Below are 17429 nucleotides of genomic sequence, written 5' to 3'. Positions count from 1 at the left end.
GTTGAATACCTGGATCATTTTATTTCTGCAAAAGGAGTAGAAACAGATCCTAAAAAGATTGAGGCTGTTTCTAAATGGCCAGTACCTAAGTCAGTTAAAGAATTGAGAAGTTTTTTGGGGTTATCTGGTTATTATAGAAAGTTTGTGAAGAATTATGCTGTGATCTGCAGGCCATTAAATGAGTTACTTAAAAAGGGGTCTTTCTCTTGGAATTCTTCAGCTCAACAAGATTTTGAGAGTCTGAAATTGGCATTAGTTTCTTCTCCTGTATTAGCAGTCCCTGATTTTACAAAGCAATTTATAGTTGAGACAGATGTTTCTCAGTTGGGTATTGGTGTTGTTTTGGTTCAGGAAGGGCATCCCTTGGCTTATATTAGCAAAACTTTGGGGCCAAAGGGTCAGAAATTGTCAGTATATGAGAAAGAGCTGCTGGCTATTATTTTTGCAGTGCAGAAGTGGGAACAATATTTAACTGGTAATCATTTTTTTATCAAAACTGATCAGAAGAGTCTTAAATGGCTTTTAGAACAGAAGATTTCTACACCATTTCAGCAGTTTTGGCTATCCAAGTTGATGGGATTCGATTATGAAATCCAGTACAGGAGTGGTCAGGAGAATTTAGCAGCAGATGCTTTATCAAGGAAACAAGGGTCTGATATGATTTTGATGGCTATTTCAGTAATCTCTACTGATCTTGTCTCTCAGATCAAGTCAAGTTATCATTTGGATTTTAACTTGATTGAAATAATTGAGGAATTACAGGATATGGAAATTTTTGCTGGGTTTTCACTTAAGAATGGATTATTAAGGAAGAAAAACAGAATAGTTATGGGGCCAGATGAACAGCTGAGACTGAAATTGATTAACTGGCAACATTCCTCTCCTGAAGGTGGTCATTCTGGCAGGGAATTGACTGTTAAAAGGCTGAAATGTTTATTTCACTGGAAGGGTATGACAAAACATGTTAGACAGTTTGTAAGAAGTTGTCAAGTTTGCCAAGCTTCTAAATATGATAATGATGCTAGCCTAGGGTTGTTACAACCTTTGCCAATTCCAGAGGAAGTTTGGTATGATATTTCCATGGATTTTATTACAGGTTTGCCTAAATCTGTAGGGAAAACAGTGATATTTGTGGTGGTTGACAGACTTAGTAAATATGCCCATTTTATAGCTTTATCACACCCTTTTACTGCTGTTCAAGTGGCACAGGCTTATCTTGATAATGTATTCAAGTTACATGGTTGGCCAAGGAGTATAGTTAGTGATAGAGATTCTGTCTTTTTGAGCAATTTCTGGAAGGGATTATTTTCTCTTTATGGGACAGAATTCTTGTTATCTTCTGCTTATCACCCTCAAATAGATGGGCAGACAGAAGTGGTTAACAGGTGTTTGGAGACTTATTTGAGGTGTATGTGTGGAGAAAATCCTAAGGAGTGGAGCTTGTGGTTACCCTTAGCTGAGTGGTGGTACAACACTCATTTCCACACTTCTATTCAGTTAACTCCTTATGAGGTTGTATATAATCAGCCACCTCCTTTACATTTGCCATATTTGGCTGGAGAATCAATCAATGAGGTTGTTGACAGGAGCTTGTTAAAAAGGGAAGCTATGATTGATACTCTCAAGTTTCATCTAAGAAGGGCTCAATCTAAAATGAAGTCTCAGACTGATAAGCACAGGACAGACAGAGAATTTTCAGTTGGAGAATGGGTTTGGCTGAAGCTGCAAGATTACAGATAGCAGACTGTAGTCAGAAGAAGTAACCAGAAATTAGCTTATAAGTATTTTGGTCCTTTTCAAGTTGCTGCTAAGGTGGGGAAAGTTGCATACAAACTATCTCTGCCAGATGATGCTCAAGTGCATGATGTCTTTCATGTCTCACAGTTGAAGAAATTTCATAGAACTTTGCCTATAGCTGCACATATTCCACCTTGGTTTCAAGGGCTACATGATTCTGTGCTCCCTAAACCTGCTGCTATTTTGGCTACAAGGATGGTGAAGCATCAAAATCAAGTTGTCATTCAATACTTGGTACATTGGGATGGTTTTCCTGATCATGAAGCTACTTGGGAGTCAGCCATTGAATTTGAACAAAGATACCTAGATTTTGTGCTGCCTGAGTCTTGAGGACAAGCCTCTTTTTGATGGGGGAAAGTATGTTAGGGGCAGAATAGTCTTTTCATATTTGTTTTTTATAACTAACTTTCTGTTATGGTTGTTAGTAGTTAGTTAGCTGGGTATAATCGATTAGCAAGCTATATAAGCTAATCTTGTTCTTTCTATTTCATTCAATCAAATATTGGAATAGAATCCTTTTCCTTCTCTCTAGTTTCTCTCTTCTTTTCTCTCTCTACTTTTATCTCTTTCCTCTGTTTTCTAATAGTCAACATCGTTGACATATCGTAGGATTATCATCCTACATCATGTGTAACCAAGAAACGGTAGAACACGATAAATTTTTGGCAATTCTAGACAAGATCGGTAATTCCAAACATTTATCTTTGGCACTCAAGGATTTGAAGGTACGTTACTACGATTTTCATCAACAATTTACATTCTAAGACGTGAATATATTTTTTTTTAATATATTTTTAATTTTTTTTAATGCTTAGGATGTGATTAAGTTACTTAAATTGAGACAACCAAATTCCTCACCGCTCTATGAAGTCAAGCATTTGGAAATATCATGTTACTATTTTAACTCAGATCTACTTGGAAAAATAGTTGAAGTTTTAGTTTGGTTATGTCCACGATTAAAGACGCTTCAATTTAATACTTCTAGGGTATGTTTCTATTTCTTAATTAACTATTTTCCATCTAGCAAGTTTAGACACAAATTTTTTTTTTCATCAAACATGATTTACTGGAAACATGCATCGCACGAGCTTACATCTAGTAATTGTATATTTAAAGATTAAATGAAAAATTACGAAACTTTAAAATAAATTTAACAAATTACATAGAATAAAATATTTGATTTATGTTAATATGAGTACATTTTACGTGGCACTAATGAATCAATGTCATATAAGATTGTGACAATTGTATTCGTATTTGTTTTATGTCAATTATATTTGTTAATCCTTGCAGGTACACATTCAATTTTGATACAAGGAACCAACTAATAAGAAGTGTGGTTGCTATGCATTTCTTCCTATTGACTGTTGGAGACATTCGGTTACGGATTTTGTGATTGAAAAGAATCTCACTACTACAAAAAATGGAATAGAGAACCGTTGAAATAGGCCTTATAGAACGCCTTAGAGGCGATCTTCTGCTAAGCGATGTGTAAAGTTTACAGAACAGGTATAGGAGGCGTTCTATATGCAAGGGAAAAGAGAACGGGTACAAGAGGCGTTCTATATGCAAGACATAACCGTTCTCTATCCTGTTTTTTATGCTTATAAAAAATAAATAAAAGAGAACGGTTAACACTGATAACAGTTCTCTTTGTTATATTTTTTTTTTAAAAAAATTATAAATTTTAGGAGATTGCATATATACTAATATACATTAGTAATCAATAAATCAAATTGAATTGAAGTTGTAAAAGTTGAAATCAAATGCCAAATTAAAACAAACTTTATTATCTTATTCAATTAATTACATCTCATGCCTAAAAAAAAAATTTACACCTCAAGTACTAGTATTGTTTCCCCTAAAAAAAAAATAATAACTATCAATGTACTAGTATTGTTTCGGTGCTTCCCCTAAAAAAAATAAACAAATCAATTTTAGGCACCATTTAAGGAAAATAATAAACAAACTTTATTATCATATTCAATGTACAAATGCAGGTTGCGCTTTCACTAGCCTCAACAACCGGAGCACGTTCAACCAACCTCAACCACCGTAGCGCCTCCACCAACCTCAACCATTGAAGCTCCACCACGAATAGTTCACGCAAATAGTGAAGCCGCACCAAACACCCAAAATCATAGATGAAAAATCAGAATTTAACAAATCATAACATTAAAATCAATTGATAAAAGTTATAGATAAAAATTAACAACTGAGAATTAAACAACTTGCGACCATGAACAGAGCACAACAGAGATTCAATGGTTCGATCTTTCATACTAGACTTTCGCGCAGCAACTATATCGAAGTTGGGGTTGGAAAACAAGGCTCGTTGTTCTTCATAACATTAGCGGCGATGCGACGATATGGATTGGACAGTACACTTGTAAACAAAGGAAGACGACGACAGTGAGGAGGTCAATCGATCGGATGTCAGCTTGGAGTTTTTAGGCGCCATTGAAGGATGAAGGTAGAAGAGAAAGGAGTTAGAGGTTTTTTTTTTTTTTTTTTTTTTTGAAAAGGAGTTAAAGTTTTAGAGGAGGAAAGAAGTGAAAGAAGAGGGGAACTTATGGATGAAGAATGATAGGTTGACGGCTATAAGAAGAAAGAGGAGTTAGGGTTAGAATTTTGGGCTTTTCATATGTTAGATTATTCTTTTTTATTTTTTAAAAAATAATATTAAGCATATAGAACGGTTAACTAAGAGGAGCGATCTATATTGTAATTGTAAAATATTTGGATTTATCAGATAGAACGGTTAACTAAGAAATGCGTTCTATAAAATAAATTTACAATTTAATAAATATAATAAATAAATCAAATAGAACGGTTAACTTAGATGGACATTCTATATTCTTCTGGAGAACGCCTGCCTTTGGTAACCGTTCTATATTTTGCGATCTCTAATCTAGTTTTTGGTGTAGTGTCTATTTCAAGATAATAATTCTATAGAAGAGTTTTTCAATAGTGTGATTAGTGGAGAAAATCATTGACAACGTTAATTTTTATTTTATTATTATTTTAGTAAGTCGAATATTATTACTCAAGTTTTAATTTGAATTACAACTTTACAAGGACAATACAATGCTAAGTTAAAAGTACATTATTTAATCAAAGTTTGTACTGTTAAATTAAAGATTAGACTCTGTCCACTTCACCTTATTTTTACTGAGTTCAAATTATTTTTTAAAGAATTTAATTATTTTTATTGAATTAAAGTAAATTTTATTGAAATGAAATTATTGTTGATTAACTAGAATTATTTTTTATTAAATAAAATTATTTTTACTTATTTTGTATTGTAACTTCTTTAAAGGTCTAAGTTACACCTTCTTACATTTATTTATTTCCATGTTTCTACTTTTAAATTAAATATTTTCCATCTAACAAGTTTACAGTACAAGAAGTTTGTTTTTTTCTAGTTATTTATCGGATAGTTTTAGAATAGCTACAATAAAATTGTGGTCATCATAAGAAATCGATTTGATTGATACCATTAATCTAAAAGATATATTTCCTTCAAAAAAAAATCTAAAAGATATATCATAACCATTTATTAATTTGACGGTTAATATTATCAACTACTAAAAAACTGAAGAAAAATAATTTATTTATTAGCTGTTATTTTTTTAAAATCAGCCATCACTTCATCTATTTTTTCGGAAATTATAATACTTGTCAGAATTCATGTTCCTTAAATAATCACAAACCACCAAAATTTCTAAAAAAATATTCCTATCTAGAATATACATTAGCATAAAGATCTTTTCAATACTTGAACAATAATTTTCATACCTTTATATTGATAATTTTAATATCAAATTATTTACTTTTATTGTTGTTTTACAGAAAAAAAAATTTGAATTTTTTATCCACCGAAAAAAACCACTCAGCAAGCTCTTTATCTGTTACTATGCTGATTTTGATAACGGGAACAAGTGAACTTTTTCTTTAAATCTTAATTGTTGAAGTCAGCTCAACTATTCTTGTGGTATTAAATATATCTTTTGTTAGTTATTCATTTTTAATTTAAATTATTACAGTTTGCAAATTTAATTGCTTTTTTTTATAATGGTAGGGAATTTTTGTTGTGGGCGCTAGAAGATTAAATGTAATATGTATATTATTGGTATATTTAGTAGCAAGTAACAAATTTTAAAAACTTCTTATTATATATAAAATGTTTTTTTAGCCTAATAATTGTATATTTAAAGATTAAATTAAAAAATACGGAATTTTAAAATAAATTTAATTAATTACGTAGAATAAAATAAATTTAACAAATTAATTAAAAAAAAAGGAAATTTTGTCAAGAACTACCAATTAAAGCACTTGTTTTGAAAACAACTACTATTACAAAAAAAAAAATTATATGATAATTTTAACAAAAAACGCATATGATAAATTACAAATAAAAAAATTAAAATTAAAATAAACCGTTTGATTTATCAATTTAAAGCATGACAATTTACAGAAAAAAAAAATTATATGATAATTTATAAAAAAAAAAAAATACAGTAAAACATATTATTATATGATTACTCCCTTTTTTTAAAAAATATTTGCTCCACTTTCCATTTGCAGCCGTTTTTAAATACTTGTTTCATTTCCTTATTTAAAAAGCTTTTACATTATTTAATTATTTCTCTCACCTAATGGTCCCAACATATATTCTCTCTCCTCCAATTCTTACCACTACTTTTGTCTTCTATAATTTTTTATTCTTCCACCAACCCCACTACCTCCATATATTATAACTTTCTCCAAAATCTCCTAAAACTCCGCGCATGAAGAAATGGAATAAGTATTTAAAAACGGAGAGAGCTTAATATAAATAATATTAAATTTTAATGATAAAATACCATTAAATATAAAAGTTTGAAAGAATTTATGATAAGAAACAAAAAATGGTTCCTAGCTTAATCATAATGAAATTAAAATTTGTAGTATTAGCATTATAAATTGACACTTATACGACACCAACAAAATTTCGTATCAATACAAAACCACATAAAGCGAATTTTGTATAAGTAATTTTGTATCAGTTTTAATTAATCAATGGCTAGGTAATTCTTATCTTAATTTTAAAAATCCGTTTAAATTTATACTACCTCCGTTTTGCATTATCTGCAACAAAGGAATATTTTATATCTCACAAATAATACCCCTTTGTTGCAGATAATGCGAAACGGAGGTAGTATCTGTAATCATTACTTAATTTTTTTTTTGGGATACTTAATGATTATAGGCTTATGTTTAGTTTACTAAATTTTGTTTTACACACAGATCTAAGCAAAAATGATTGGAAAATCAAAGTACGATCAAAATTCTTGCCTATTTGACGTACCAAACTTTCGCAAATAAGATATCTTAATAAGTTTGGATATGATGTTATTGGACGAGGAGGTATTTTTATAAATTATTTACATTTATTAACTTTATTTTATAAGCCTCTTTAGTTTTTCATTAATTAATTTTATGAATATATTAAATTAACTTAATTCTTATTTTTTAATTACAGGGTGATTACGTTTATGCTTTGATTAAAGCGAAATTTGTTCTATCTTAAATTTATTGAAGACTGAGATTAAAGAAGTTAAATTATAATGGTTGATAATTTAAATAATTGATTAATTTTATGATTTTATTAAATCATAATTTTATAAAATATTATTAAAACATGTTATAAAAAAAATCATGAATATAAATTTAAATTTAAAAAAATAAAGATAATATTGATTATTATTGTTATGATTTAAAAGAAAATCACAATTAAAACAAATATAATCCTTTTATATTATCTATGATAGTTGTTATTATTAATATCTAAAGTATGTAAATATAATATGATTTTAAGAAAGTCACAATTAGAAAAACATAATCCTTATACAAAGTAGATAATTTTTTTTTTTTTTTTTGAGAAAATAAGATTAGATTAAAAAAAATAATAGTGTTTTTAACTTATTATAAATAGGCATTAATAAATTAATTTATATGTACAACCAATTAACCACAAAAGATTTATAAGATAAAGGAAAAGTAAAGTTAAAAAAAAAAGAATCAACAGAAATACAAAAAAAATATTAGATAAAAATCCGTGCATTGCACAGGCTTACATCTAATATATAATGAATAAGAGAAAAGTAAGGTCTGTTCACTTCAACTTAATTTCAGTTCAGTTCAATTCAGCTCTCAATTTTCTTCTCTCATAAAATATTCATTTCGTCATAAAATATTCATTTCAACTTTATTCAGTTCAGTTCAGTAAATGTGAACAGGCCCTAAATAACAATTTTTATCATATAAATACAAGTTATTAAGTATTTCGTTGTATTTGATCGAATATATAGATGATAATTATTTATAGTATCAACAACCGTGACCCTATTTTTTTATTTTTATTTATTTTTATTTTTTTTAATGTCATCATGATCATCTAATTATTGGATAATAAAATAAACAAAATTATGTGGAGTAGATTTTGTATTTTTGTTCAAGAAAATTTTTATTCCTTGTATAGAAGAAATTAGGGGTGAGCATGGGACGGGTACCGGTATCGTTAGCACTAACTAACGGTTCGGATACCCAATAACCAAAATCACTAAAAGTGATACCCATAACCGGAACCGATAAGTTCGGGTACACGGACTTCGGGTACCCGGATTTTCGGATCGGTTATTGGATAACCAATAAGATATCCAATAATGATAATTAAACTTAATTATGTAGTTATTATGATATTATTTACAACTAATTAATTATATGATCTAAATCTGTTTTTTTAATGATAAGTATTAGATAATAATATAAATCAAATTAATCCAACGTAATAATTAATTATCTCTTAGTTTACAATTCTAATATAATGCACTACAAATATCTATAATAAGTAAAGTCCTGTTTTTGTCGCAGTTTGTGTCAGCAGAAGTGGATGAGATAAAGAAAATAATGGGAAAAGATATAATCTATGTAACTTTGGATTGTGCTGGTTTTGAGAAAACTGTATCAACTGCTTTCGGTGCTACTCGTAATGGTGGTACAAAAACTTTTGTATACATCCGGTTTACACTAATATTAATGTACATCGAATAGTATAAGGGTAACTTTAAGTTAATTTGGGGTAACTTTTTGCCCTTTTTGGATAATTTTGAACATAAAATAATTTTTTTATATATATAGAACAAGAAAAGTTTTTATAAAGGTAATGGAAACTACTTTCAATCACTAATAATTGAATTTTAGTCATTTAAAATGTGATTCTTTACTAATAACGCGTATTGTTTTTATTTGAATTGGGTTACTTTTATACATATTTGGGTACCTTTTATTCATTTTAAGGGTAACTTTTGATCACTTTGAGAGATCTTTATAATAGTTGTACAATAAAAGTTTGAGGTTCGCTTAATTGGAATGGGTCATTACAATATGACTGTTCCTCTTACACCAGCTGCATCAAGGTAAATATCAGTTATAAGTTTTCTTAAGAAAAATTGGTCGTACATGGTAAAATATACGAGTATTGATTTTGATAAGCACATGTATCACAGGGAAGTAGACGTGTTGGGTGTATTCCGATACAAAAATACATGGCCACAATGTATTGAGTTCATAAGCACTGGGAAGATCGATGTGAAGCCTTTGATTACTCACCGATTTGGATTCACTCAAGAAGATGTGGTGAAGGCTTTCGAGACTAGTTCTAAGGGTGGCAAAGCTATTAAGGTTATGTTTAACCTTTAGAGGATCGACAAGAGATTTTAGGGCTTTGTATGATTAGTATTTTCACTGGGGCAAACATCTCTAAGATGTAATGTAATGAGTTTTCACTAATAAATTTTCCATTCTTAATATTTTTCGTCTATCAATCAAGACTTGAGTTCGTACATTTCGAACCATTCATCATTGGCTACATCTTTACACGGTGTTTTTCACTGCACCCTTCTATTGAAGCACCTAATTGAGCAGCTGGTTGCATAAATGCATAATAATAGAGTTTCTGCATTTCTAACATGTGCAATTGTAGTTTGTTTTATTTTGAACTTGTAATTGGTTCAATTGTCTTAGTAATGTTCGATTGTGATTTTTTATATAAGTGCCGTATGCCTTATTATTTATGAATTTTAATCTTCCCCTCAAAAAAAAAAAAAAAAAGTTATACAAATACTATAATAATATAAGGAAAATCTGTTTACAGAATAGTTTTCACTTTTCAGTTTAGAAGTTTTATAGAAAGACAAAATAATAAATCTCATTAATGTGATACTTTAAAGTGTTTTGCTTACTGTACATCTTTGCTTCTAGGTCGGCATTTATCCATCTATCCTCATCCTTTATTTAAGTTCCAGTATCTTTCATTCTTTGATAAATGTATCAAATTAATTTATCATGAGATTTTATGTATGGTTTTTATTGGCTAAATACTTATAATTTTTTATATAAAAAATACCAATATATTTTTAATTTCATAATGAAAATAATTATAAAAATTATATATTATGATTATGATATACACATTATTAATGATACAATAAGTTCGGATCTAAAAAGCCAGAATAAGATTAACTAAACAAGGTCTAAAGATAAACTTTTTGTGGTTTTATGGTTTTGTTTTATGCACTACTTCCACGAGCCCTTAAACCTAACAGCATAAGTGCAGTCATAAACTCTTATTATTAAACCTTGAATTCTTGGAGAAAACCAAGCACTTTCATTACTATTAAAAAGTACTATTACATACTAACAAATATATGAGTATTAAAAAAATATAAGACAATTACAAACAATCTGCCGGCAACTCAAAACGACACAAAGGACAAAAGTGATTAAGGTTAAGCCACTTGACAATACAACCGTCATGAAAAGCATGTTTACATGGTAATAAACACACCAATTCTTCTTCTTTTCCTTCTTCTTTCTTTTCAAAATTATTTAGGCAAATTGAGCAAACTTCATCCATATCAACCGCTAACTCTTCAACTCTCACCCTTTTCAAATTAGCTACAACCGATTCATTGGTTGATCGTTGTGCGTGTATTGATACTCCATCGTTGTCGTAGAAGCCATTAGTAATAATGTTGTTTAATATATGATGAAAGATTTCTACGCTACTATCTGACCCCTGTCTAAAGGCATTGATGGCTTCCCAAATGTCAAAGCCATAAATAAGTAAGAACATAAGATGAATGGTTTCTACGCCACTATCCGACAACTGCCTAAAGGTATTGATGGCTGTTCTAATTTCTTCATTGGTAATTGTTCTAACCCCACGATTAATAATTCTAAGTATAACTACAATTTTGTGCCTATCTTGGCTTGACATTCTGTTTGGTATTATGGTAATATTGTATGGTATTGTATGTTATTAAGATTTGTGTATTAATTTATGACAATTGAATTCGTCTTGAAAGGCTTTATATAATGATCAAATTGGTATGAACTATTATTGTTGTGAAAGATTTCCTTAAATAGGAGTAGATAAATTTTAAGTAGGTTAGGAATAGATAAATTTTAAGTAGGTTAGGAATAGATAAATTTTAAGTGTTTTTACGTAGGAGATACAATTCAATCAATATATCAAATCCTATTTCCTAAGCAAAACTATAAAAAGAGATAGATTCAATTATCACCCAAATTTCCTTCTCACTTTATATATTAATCCGTAGTATACTCAAAATAGTTAGAACTTCCATTCAAAAAAAAAAAAAAAAAAAAGGAAATTTTTTTTTGTTTTGATTTTTTTTTTTTAATGGAAAAAGTTAGAACTAAAGAATGAGAAATAGCTCAAGTGGTTAGAGCTTCTCTCCCAATTTTAGGAACGGATTGATTTTAGTATAGTGGCAAGTGTGCAATCCGACAATTAAGAGTCTATTCGACATCACTGTACTGTATTAAGGAAGACGAACAAAAACCTAGTTTTGTATATTGAATGGAAAGCTGGTGTGTCATCCCAAAAAAGACTATTTCAAAAAGATATTTTTCTAAAAAAAAAAAAAAAAAAAAAAAAAAAAAAAAAAAATCGGACGCTCGAGAAAAGATAAGATAAATAAGAAACATATAAACATAATATACTCGTAACTATTTACCACAAATTTCGGAGACTAATTCATTAGGGTTTAAGCAAAATCTATATGTTAGCCATCTTCTGTCTCCTACAAATGGCAATGTCAATGAATTTTTCGAAACGAGATCGAATTTCGACATTACCAGAAGAATTAAAGCAACGTATACTCTCTTTGTTGCCCTGCAAAGAAGCAATTAAAATAAGTATTTTGTCGTCGAATTGGAGGTATGTTTGGCTCAACTTAGTTACGCTATCGTTCGAAAAATCAATCTTTGCTAAGAAAATAGAATTTCAAAAAATTGTCCATGTAGAAAGGTTCAGAAGCTTCCTTAATAGAGAAGCTGAGAAGTTAAGAAATTTTATATTGTTATTTTTGGACTTCCTTGAACGTTTAATTATTCATAGAAAAGATAGCGAAAAATGTATGCGATACGAAATTACACAAGTGGTAGATCTTTATTTATGTACACTACCGGAATTCTACCCACGAATCTTATCGTTTTTTAAACGATTGAAGGTGAAGGAATTACGTCTAGCCTTAAATTTTGGGATTTTTACAAATGAGAAGGATACCGAGTTTTTGGATTCTATAGGGGATCTTCAAGAATTAACAAGTTTAAGTTTATCTATTGGGCTCTCCGGTAATCTAACGAGTCCGTTAAGACTTCCTTCGTGTCTTCGAATCCTTAGTCTTGATAATGTGGACATACACGTTTTGGTGCTTGAAAATCTTTTTGATTCGAATTCTTGTATCGAGAGCTTGTGCTTTCATCAATGCTCGGGTTTTACGATACTCAAAGTTTACGGGCTTCCTAAATTGAAGATACTCAAGGTTGAATATAACGGAGATTTAATTCGTCTTGAAATCGATTTACTACCTAGTCTTTGCTCATTGTTTTATTATTTGAAAATTAATCAAAGAGCGAAGTTATTGGTTTCGAAGTCTATTTCCCTTAATAGATTGAAGTTATTCAATTATGATTTGCAAGAAAAATTTGGGAATTCGATGGATAATCTTGTGGTATTAGAGATGGAAGCTTGCAAAAATATTATCGCTTTTAATGTCGGAAAGTGTAAGAATTTGACGACGTTAGTTTTGGATGGTTGTCAAATCGATGATGATTGTCTCGATAAGTTTATAGAGACACTTCCAAGCATCAAACGTTTGGCTATACAGAATTGCGATCTATTGAAAAATATAAAAATTTCGCGTAGTAATCTTCAAGTCTTGGTGTTACTAGGGTGCACAATGTTGCATAGAGTTGAAATCAATTGTCCAAACCTTAATCGTTTTACTCATGTCAACTTCGATAACTTGATTGTCCTCCCGTCAATGACTCCATTCCCTCCTACGAAGGTTGAACTTTGGATTCCTCATCGACGAAATCATAGGGCAGAGTATGTCAACCTCCTTGAATTGTTCAAAAGGATTAGAAATTGCAAATCGTTGATCTTTGGAGCATATTACATTGAGGTAATCTCTAGTCTCACTTTCAAGTACTTTTAAGTTTTAATTAGGACATGTTATCTTCATTTTAAATGAGATCGGGTCTATTTTAATAATTTTTTATCTTGTCTGATTTGAATATTTATTATTGGGTGAGAGATCTGTAATGAGGTTTAAAGAGAAGAGACATGGAAGAAGAGGGAAGAACATAGGTGAGGATCGAGAGCAAAGAAAGGGAAAAGGAGAGAAATTGAAAAGTGGGGTTCACTGACGTTACATCTATAGAGGAGTTGGGCAAACAGGTAGTAATTTTTAAGGTTTTTGACGAATTGTTGGTGGTGAAGTAAAAAAAATGATAAAAAAAACTAAAAAAAAAATTTGTTGGTGGTTATTCACAAAATGAGTATAATTGTTGGTGATATTTTTTTAATTGTCTTCATTCTAACAAAAGAATAATCGTGTTGTGTTGTCATGTGCTTTCTTTATAAAGGATTTGATGCTTTTATGGAGAATGAGGCAAAGCTCTTGTCCACCACTTTATGAAGTGAAACATTTGAAAGTCAAAGTGGTTGAAAAGAGGGCATCTCAATTTCTTGCAAAATATGTGGAAGCTTTACTTTGGTTATTTCCTCAACTAATAACGATGCAATTCAAATTTTCAGAGCCTTCATCTAGCATATCCTTCAAGGTATGTGCAACCTTCTCTATGATTTCTTTATAGTTGTTTGCGGTTCTGTGAAAAGGTTAGCCTTAATAGTATGGATTCTTGTTTCATACAGATGACCCTTTTTTTTTAAAAAAAAAAAAAAAAAAAAAACCATTCTATTAAGGCAAAGCTTATATTGTATAGGATTGTAACTATTGCATTCGAAAAAAAAATAAAACTATACTATTGAGTTGGCCCTCTAACACACATTGGCAGATGTATCTATGTGTACAGTGGGTCAGTGGTGCATGTGACTCAGCAGCAAAAAAAAATGAAGTTTAATCTAGGAAAAAAAAACCGCCATGATTTGTGGTTTTGTGATTGAATGAATTAGATTAATTTTCTATTGAAAGTTTTGTGGTTTTGTTAATTGGGATTGAATTAACCATGAAGAATGGTCTTGATGATTTGTTGATTGATGGTGATGGACGATGATGATGATTGTAGAGGAAGAGGAAGAAGGAAATTGGGGTGGGGGCAGAGGCGGGGGGTGATGGGTGTGAGGGTTTTTTTTATTTTTTTTATTTATGATTTTATTTTTTTTATTAGAGTGTATTTGTGCGACCGTGCTAAGGCACAAGATATACACACGATATATTTAATATGTATATTTAAAAAGAAAAAAAATAGTAGAAGCGGAAGTTATAGAAATTTTTTAATTTTTTATTTTATATTTTGAGAAGTGGAAGTAATTTATAGGTTATTGCAAAAAAAAAAAATATAGGAGTGACGTTTGTTTCACAAAGTGGTATGAGTTTGGAATCGGGAATGGGGTTAAGGTGATTTTAGGTTGAAACTTGATACTTAATACCATGTGTTTGGTTCAATTTTGGAATGAAATTTCATCCCCTTAATTCCATGTATTTGATACCTAAGGGAATAGAGCCAAACCCACCTCCTCCCCCAAAGGTTTTTAAACCACATACCTCATGGGTTTAAGGTATGGGTTTAAAATTCATACTTTTGACAATCAAACATATAATATGGAATTCATTCGTACTTATATTCTGCGAATTAAATGCCCCCTAAGATTTTGTTTTGTTTTCCTTTTTTATTCATTCCTTTTTTTAAAAAATTATTTTTACTTTTTATTTCTAGTATATTTTATTTTTCTTATTTTGATAAATAAATTGTCTTAAAATTGTTGGTTGAATTGTTGAATGGATGAAGTTGTTTTGTTCAATTGCTGTAAAATTGAAGTCAAAGTATAATTGTCGTATTTTGGCATTGTGTTTTACCGTTTTGGACTTTGGAGAATTGGAAATGAATGGCTTATAGTATTTTAGGAAAGAACATGTATCAAAATCACAAAAATCATATGTTTGTTCCTCCCCCAATTTGACCCATGATTGATGTATTTTGTGAGGTGTGCCTTAAGTTTTATGTGTTTATTTCAAATTTTCTGTCATAATTTGGATATTTTTTTTTATTTTTATTTATTTATTTTTTTTCTATGCTGCAATATGTAACATATGTTAATGGTGGGTGCAACGGGTGTGGGGTTGTGGTTTTTTATTGTATTTTTTTGCTTTTTTGGTGGGTGGTGGCCGCGGTGTGAGTAATGGTGTAGGTAGGACATGGTGATCAATAATTGATGGTAAGTCACCTGCTCAAAAATCCTACATATTTCCTTGTACGTAAACAGTGATTAAATAGGACTTTTTGATAGTGTTAAAAGTTAAGTTGAAGTGTTAAAAAATTGTATATAATTTTGGTTTAATTTTGTACATTTTTGTGTTGTGTACATGAAATAGTTAAACTTTGAGTTTCTTGTAACTATCTAATTTAAACCGAATTTATTTTTTTGGGTTGCATTTCAGTTCAATTATAAATTGCAAACGCCGTTAGATGCAAAATATTGTGGTTGCTATGGATCAGTCTCTATCCAATGTTGGAGGCATTCAGTAGAGAGTTTTGTAATGCGAGGGAAAAAAGGATTTAAAGATGATGACTCTCTAGAACAATATTTTATTAGTGTAACACAATGATTCGGTTGTTATGAGATTTGGTGCAATAATACTAAAGCTGCTTTTATTTATAAGACAATACAAGCTTTTTGAGGTTCAACTTTAACAGATGCTTCTAAGTTCTTACTATCGGACTGTCTAATACAAGATCTAAAGGAAAGTTCGTGTTTAACAGACCTGACCTATGGTACATCCGATTGAAATAACAACCTATGTTCTTTGAGGTTTGAAATTTATATTTTCTTTGGTTTGAAATATATGTTATATGATGTTGAAACAGATTTTCTATCTCAAACATGAACATGCTTTTTTCTTTTTTTCAGGTTTGAACAAAATGTTCTATGATTTGGGTGTGAAGGTTAAACAAGTTTCTTGGATTTAAAATACATCCACGTTTTTTTTTTTTTTTTTTTTTTTTTTTTTTTTTTTTTTTTGGTAATTCATGTTACCTACAAATTAAATTTGACGAAGTATAAAAGATAAATGAAAGTCCATACTACGTAAAATTAGTATTGATAGATAAGTCACAATGCATATTATTATTGGGAAATTCCCTATTTCTCTCAGTGAGAAACGAAATTTGTTTCTCATGGGGGCATTTTCGTGAATAAATCAACAACTTTTTCAATATTGTGGGCTACACAGTTGAATAAAGTTGAAAAAGTTGTTGATTTATTCACAAAAATGCCACCATGAGAAACGAATTCGTTTCTCATCATGAGAAACTGGGGCATCCTCATTATTATTATAACAAATTAACACCAACTTTTGTTAATTTTACTAATAAACATTAAAAATATTAATCATCAAAATTGTGGATTGACAATTTGACACATTTATCGGTCGATCTAACTGATAAACTCATTCAAATATGAAGGAAGTATCAATGAAAAGCTTACAACAACTTTATGATCGATACCGACCAATCTTTGTGGTATTTAGCGGCGTGGATGATAGAGCCATGGCGATTCCATGTGACACCCTACTATCAATAATGATGCTCTCAACATTAAAAATTAGTGTTTGATCAGATTTAAAATTAATATTTTATGAATCTTGCTTCTGCAACAAGAATATATATTTTTCTGATTTGAATGTAACTAGTTTTTGGACCCGAGCGATGTCAGGGGTTATTACATAGGGTTGATCATTGTAATTTATAAATCAATTTTCTTGTAATTAAATTTGTTACTCATATTGTTTCAAAAAAAAAAAAAAAAAAAATTTTGTTACTCATATTGAATTGTCATTTGTTAGCTATTAATATTTTGTATTCAAAATAATACATAAAAAATAACTTAGATTGGTGGTTTAACAATTAGTTTTTAATTTAGAGGTTGCGTGTTCAAATCTTGTGGAGATTTTTTTTTATTATTATTATTTTTTTAATTATAAGTGCATGACGTGGCGTGGACGTTCTTAGGAACACCTTGTGCATGACGTGGCATA

The 17429-nt window shown here is 29.8% G+C and overlaps 2 protein-coding genes across 2 annotated transcripts; both read left to right on the top strand.

Annotated features, from left to right (window-relative positions):
- The first annotated feature begins 2423 nt into the window (after positions 1–2423).
- LOC145619852 (sorbitol dehydrogenase-like) lies at positions 2424–9540 on the top strand. The gene is made up of 4 exons (XM_081674543.1): positions 2424–2522; positions 8713–8850; positions 9190–9257; positions 9348–9540. The coding sequence occupies exons 1-4, from the start codon at positions 2424–2426 to the stop codon at positions 9538–9540; spliced, it is 498 nt and encodes a 165-aa protein (XP_081530669.1).
- A 2414-nt stretch (positions 9541–11954) lies between these two features.
- LOC145619851 (putative F-box/LRR-repeat protein At4g15060) lies at positions 11955–14448 on the top strand. Its single transcript, XM_081674542.1, has 3 exons — positions 11955–13334; positions 13798–13995; positions 14407–14448. Exons 1-3 carry the CDS (start codon positions 11955–11957, stop codon positions 14446–14448), a joined length of 1620 nt encoding a protein of 539 aa, XP_081530668.1.
- Positions 14449–17429: the final 2981 nt, after the last annotated feature.

This window comes from Chenopodium album, chromosome 27 (assembly GCF_948465745.1).
Source record: "Chenopodium album chromosome 27, dcCheAlbu1.1, whole genome shotgun sequence".
Taxonomy (NCBI): domain Eukaryota; kingdom Viridiplantae; phylum Streptophyta; class Magnoliopsida; order Caryophyllales; family Amaranthaceae; genus Chenopodium; species Chenopodium album.
This window is presented reverse-complemented; position numbering and strand designations above follow the sequence as displayed.

Excerpts from the sequence above, each read along its gene's own strand:
- LOC145619852 (XM_081674543.1), top strand. The coding sequence starts at position 2,424 with ATGTGTAACCAAGAAACGGTAGAACACGATAAATTTTTGGCAATTCTA. Across the intron at positions 8,851-9,189 it reads ATGGTGGTACAAAAACTTTT|TTTGAGGTTCGCTTAATTGG; the intron begins GTATACATCCGG and ends GTACAATAAAAG. Across the intron at positions 9,258-9,347 it reads CTTACACCAGCTGCATCAAG|GGAAGTAGACGTGTTGGGTG; the intron begins GTAAATATCAGT and ends CATGTATCACAG.
- LOC145619851 (XM_081674542.1), top strand. The coding sequence starts at position 11,955 with ATGGCAATGTCAATGAATTTTTCGAAACGAGATCGAATTTCGACATTA. Across the intron at positions 13,335-13,797 it reads TTGGAGCATATTACATTGAG|GATTTGATGCTTTTATGGAG; the intron begins GTAATCTCTAGT and ends TTCTTTATAAAG. Across the intron at positions 13,996-14,406 it reads CATCTAGCATATCCTTCAAG|AATGGTCTTGATGATTTGTT; the intron begins GTATGTGCAACC and ends TTAACCATGAAG.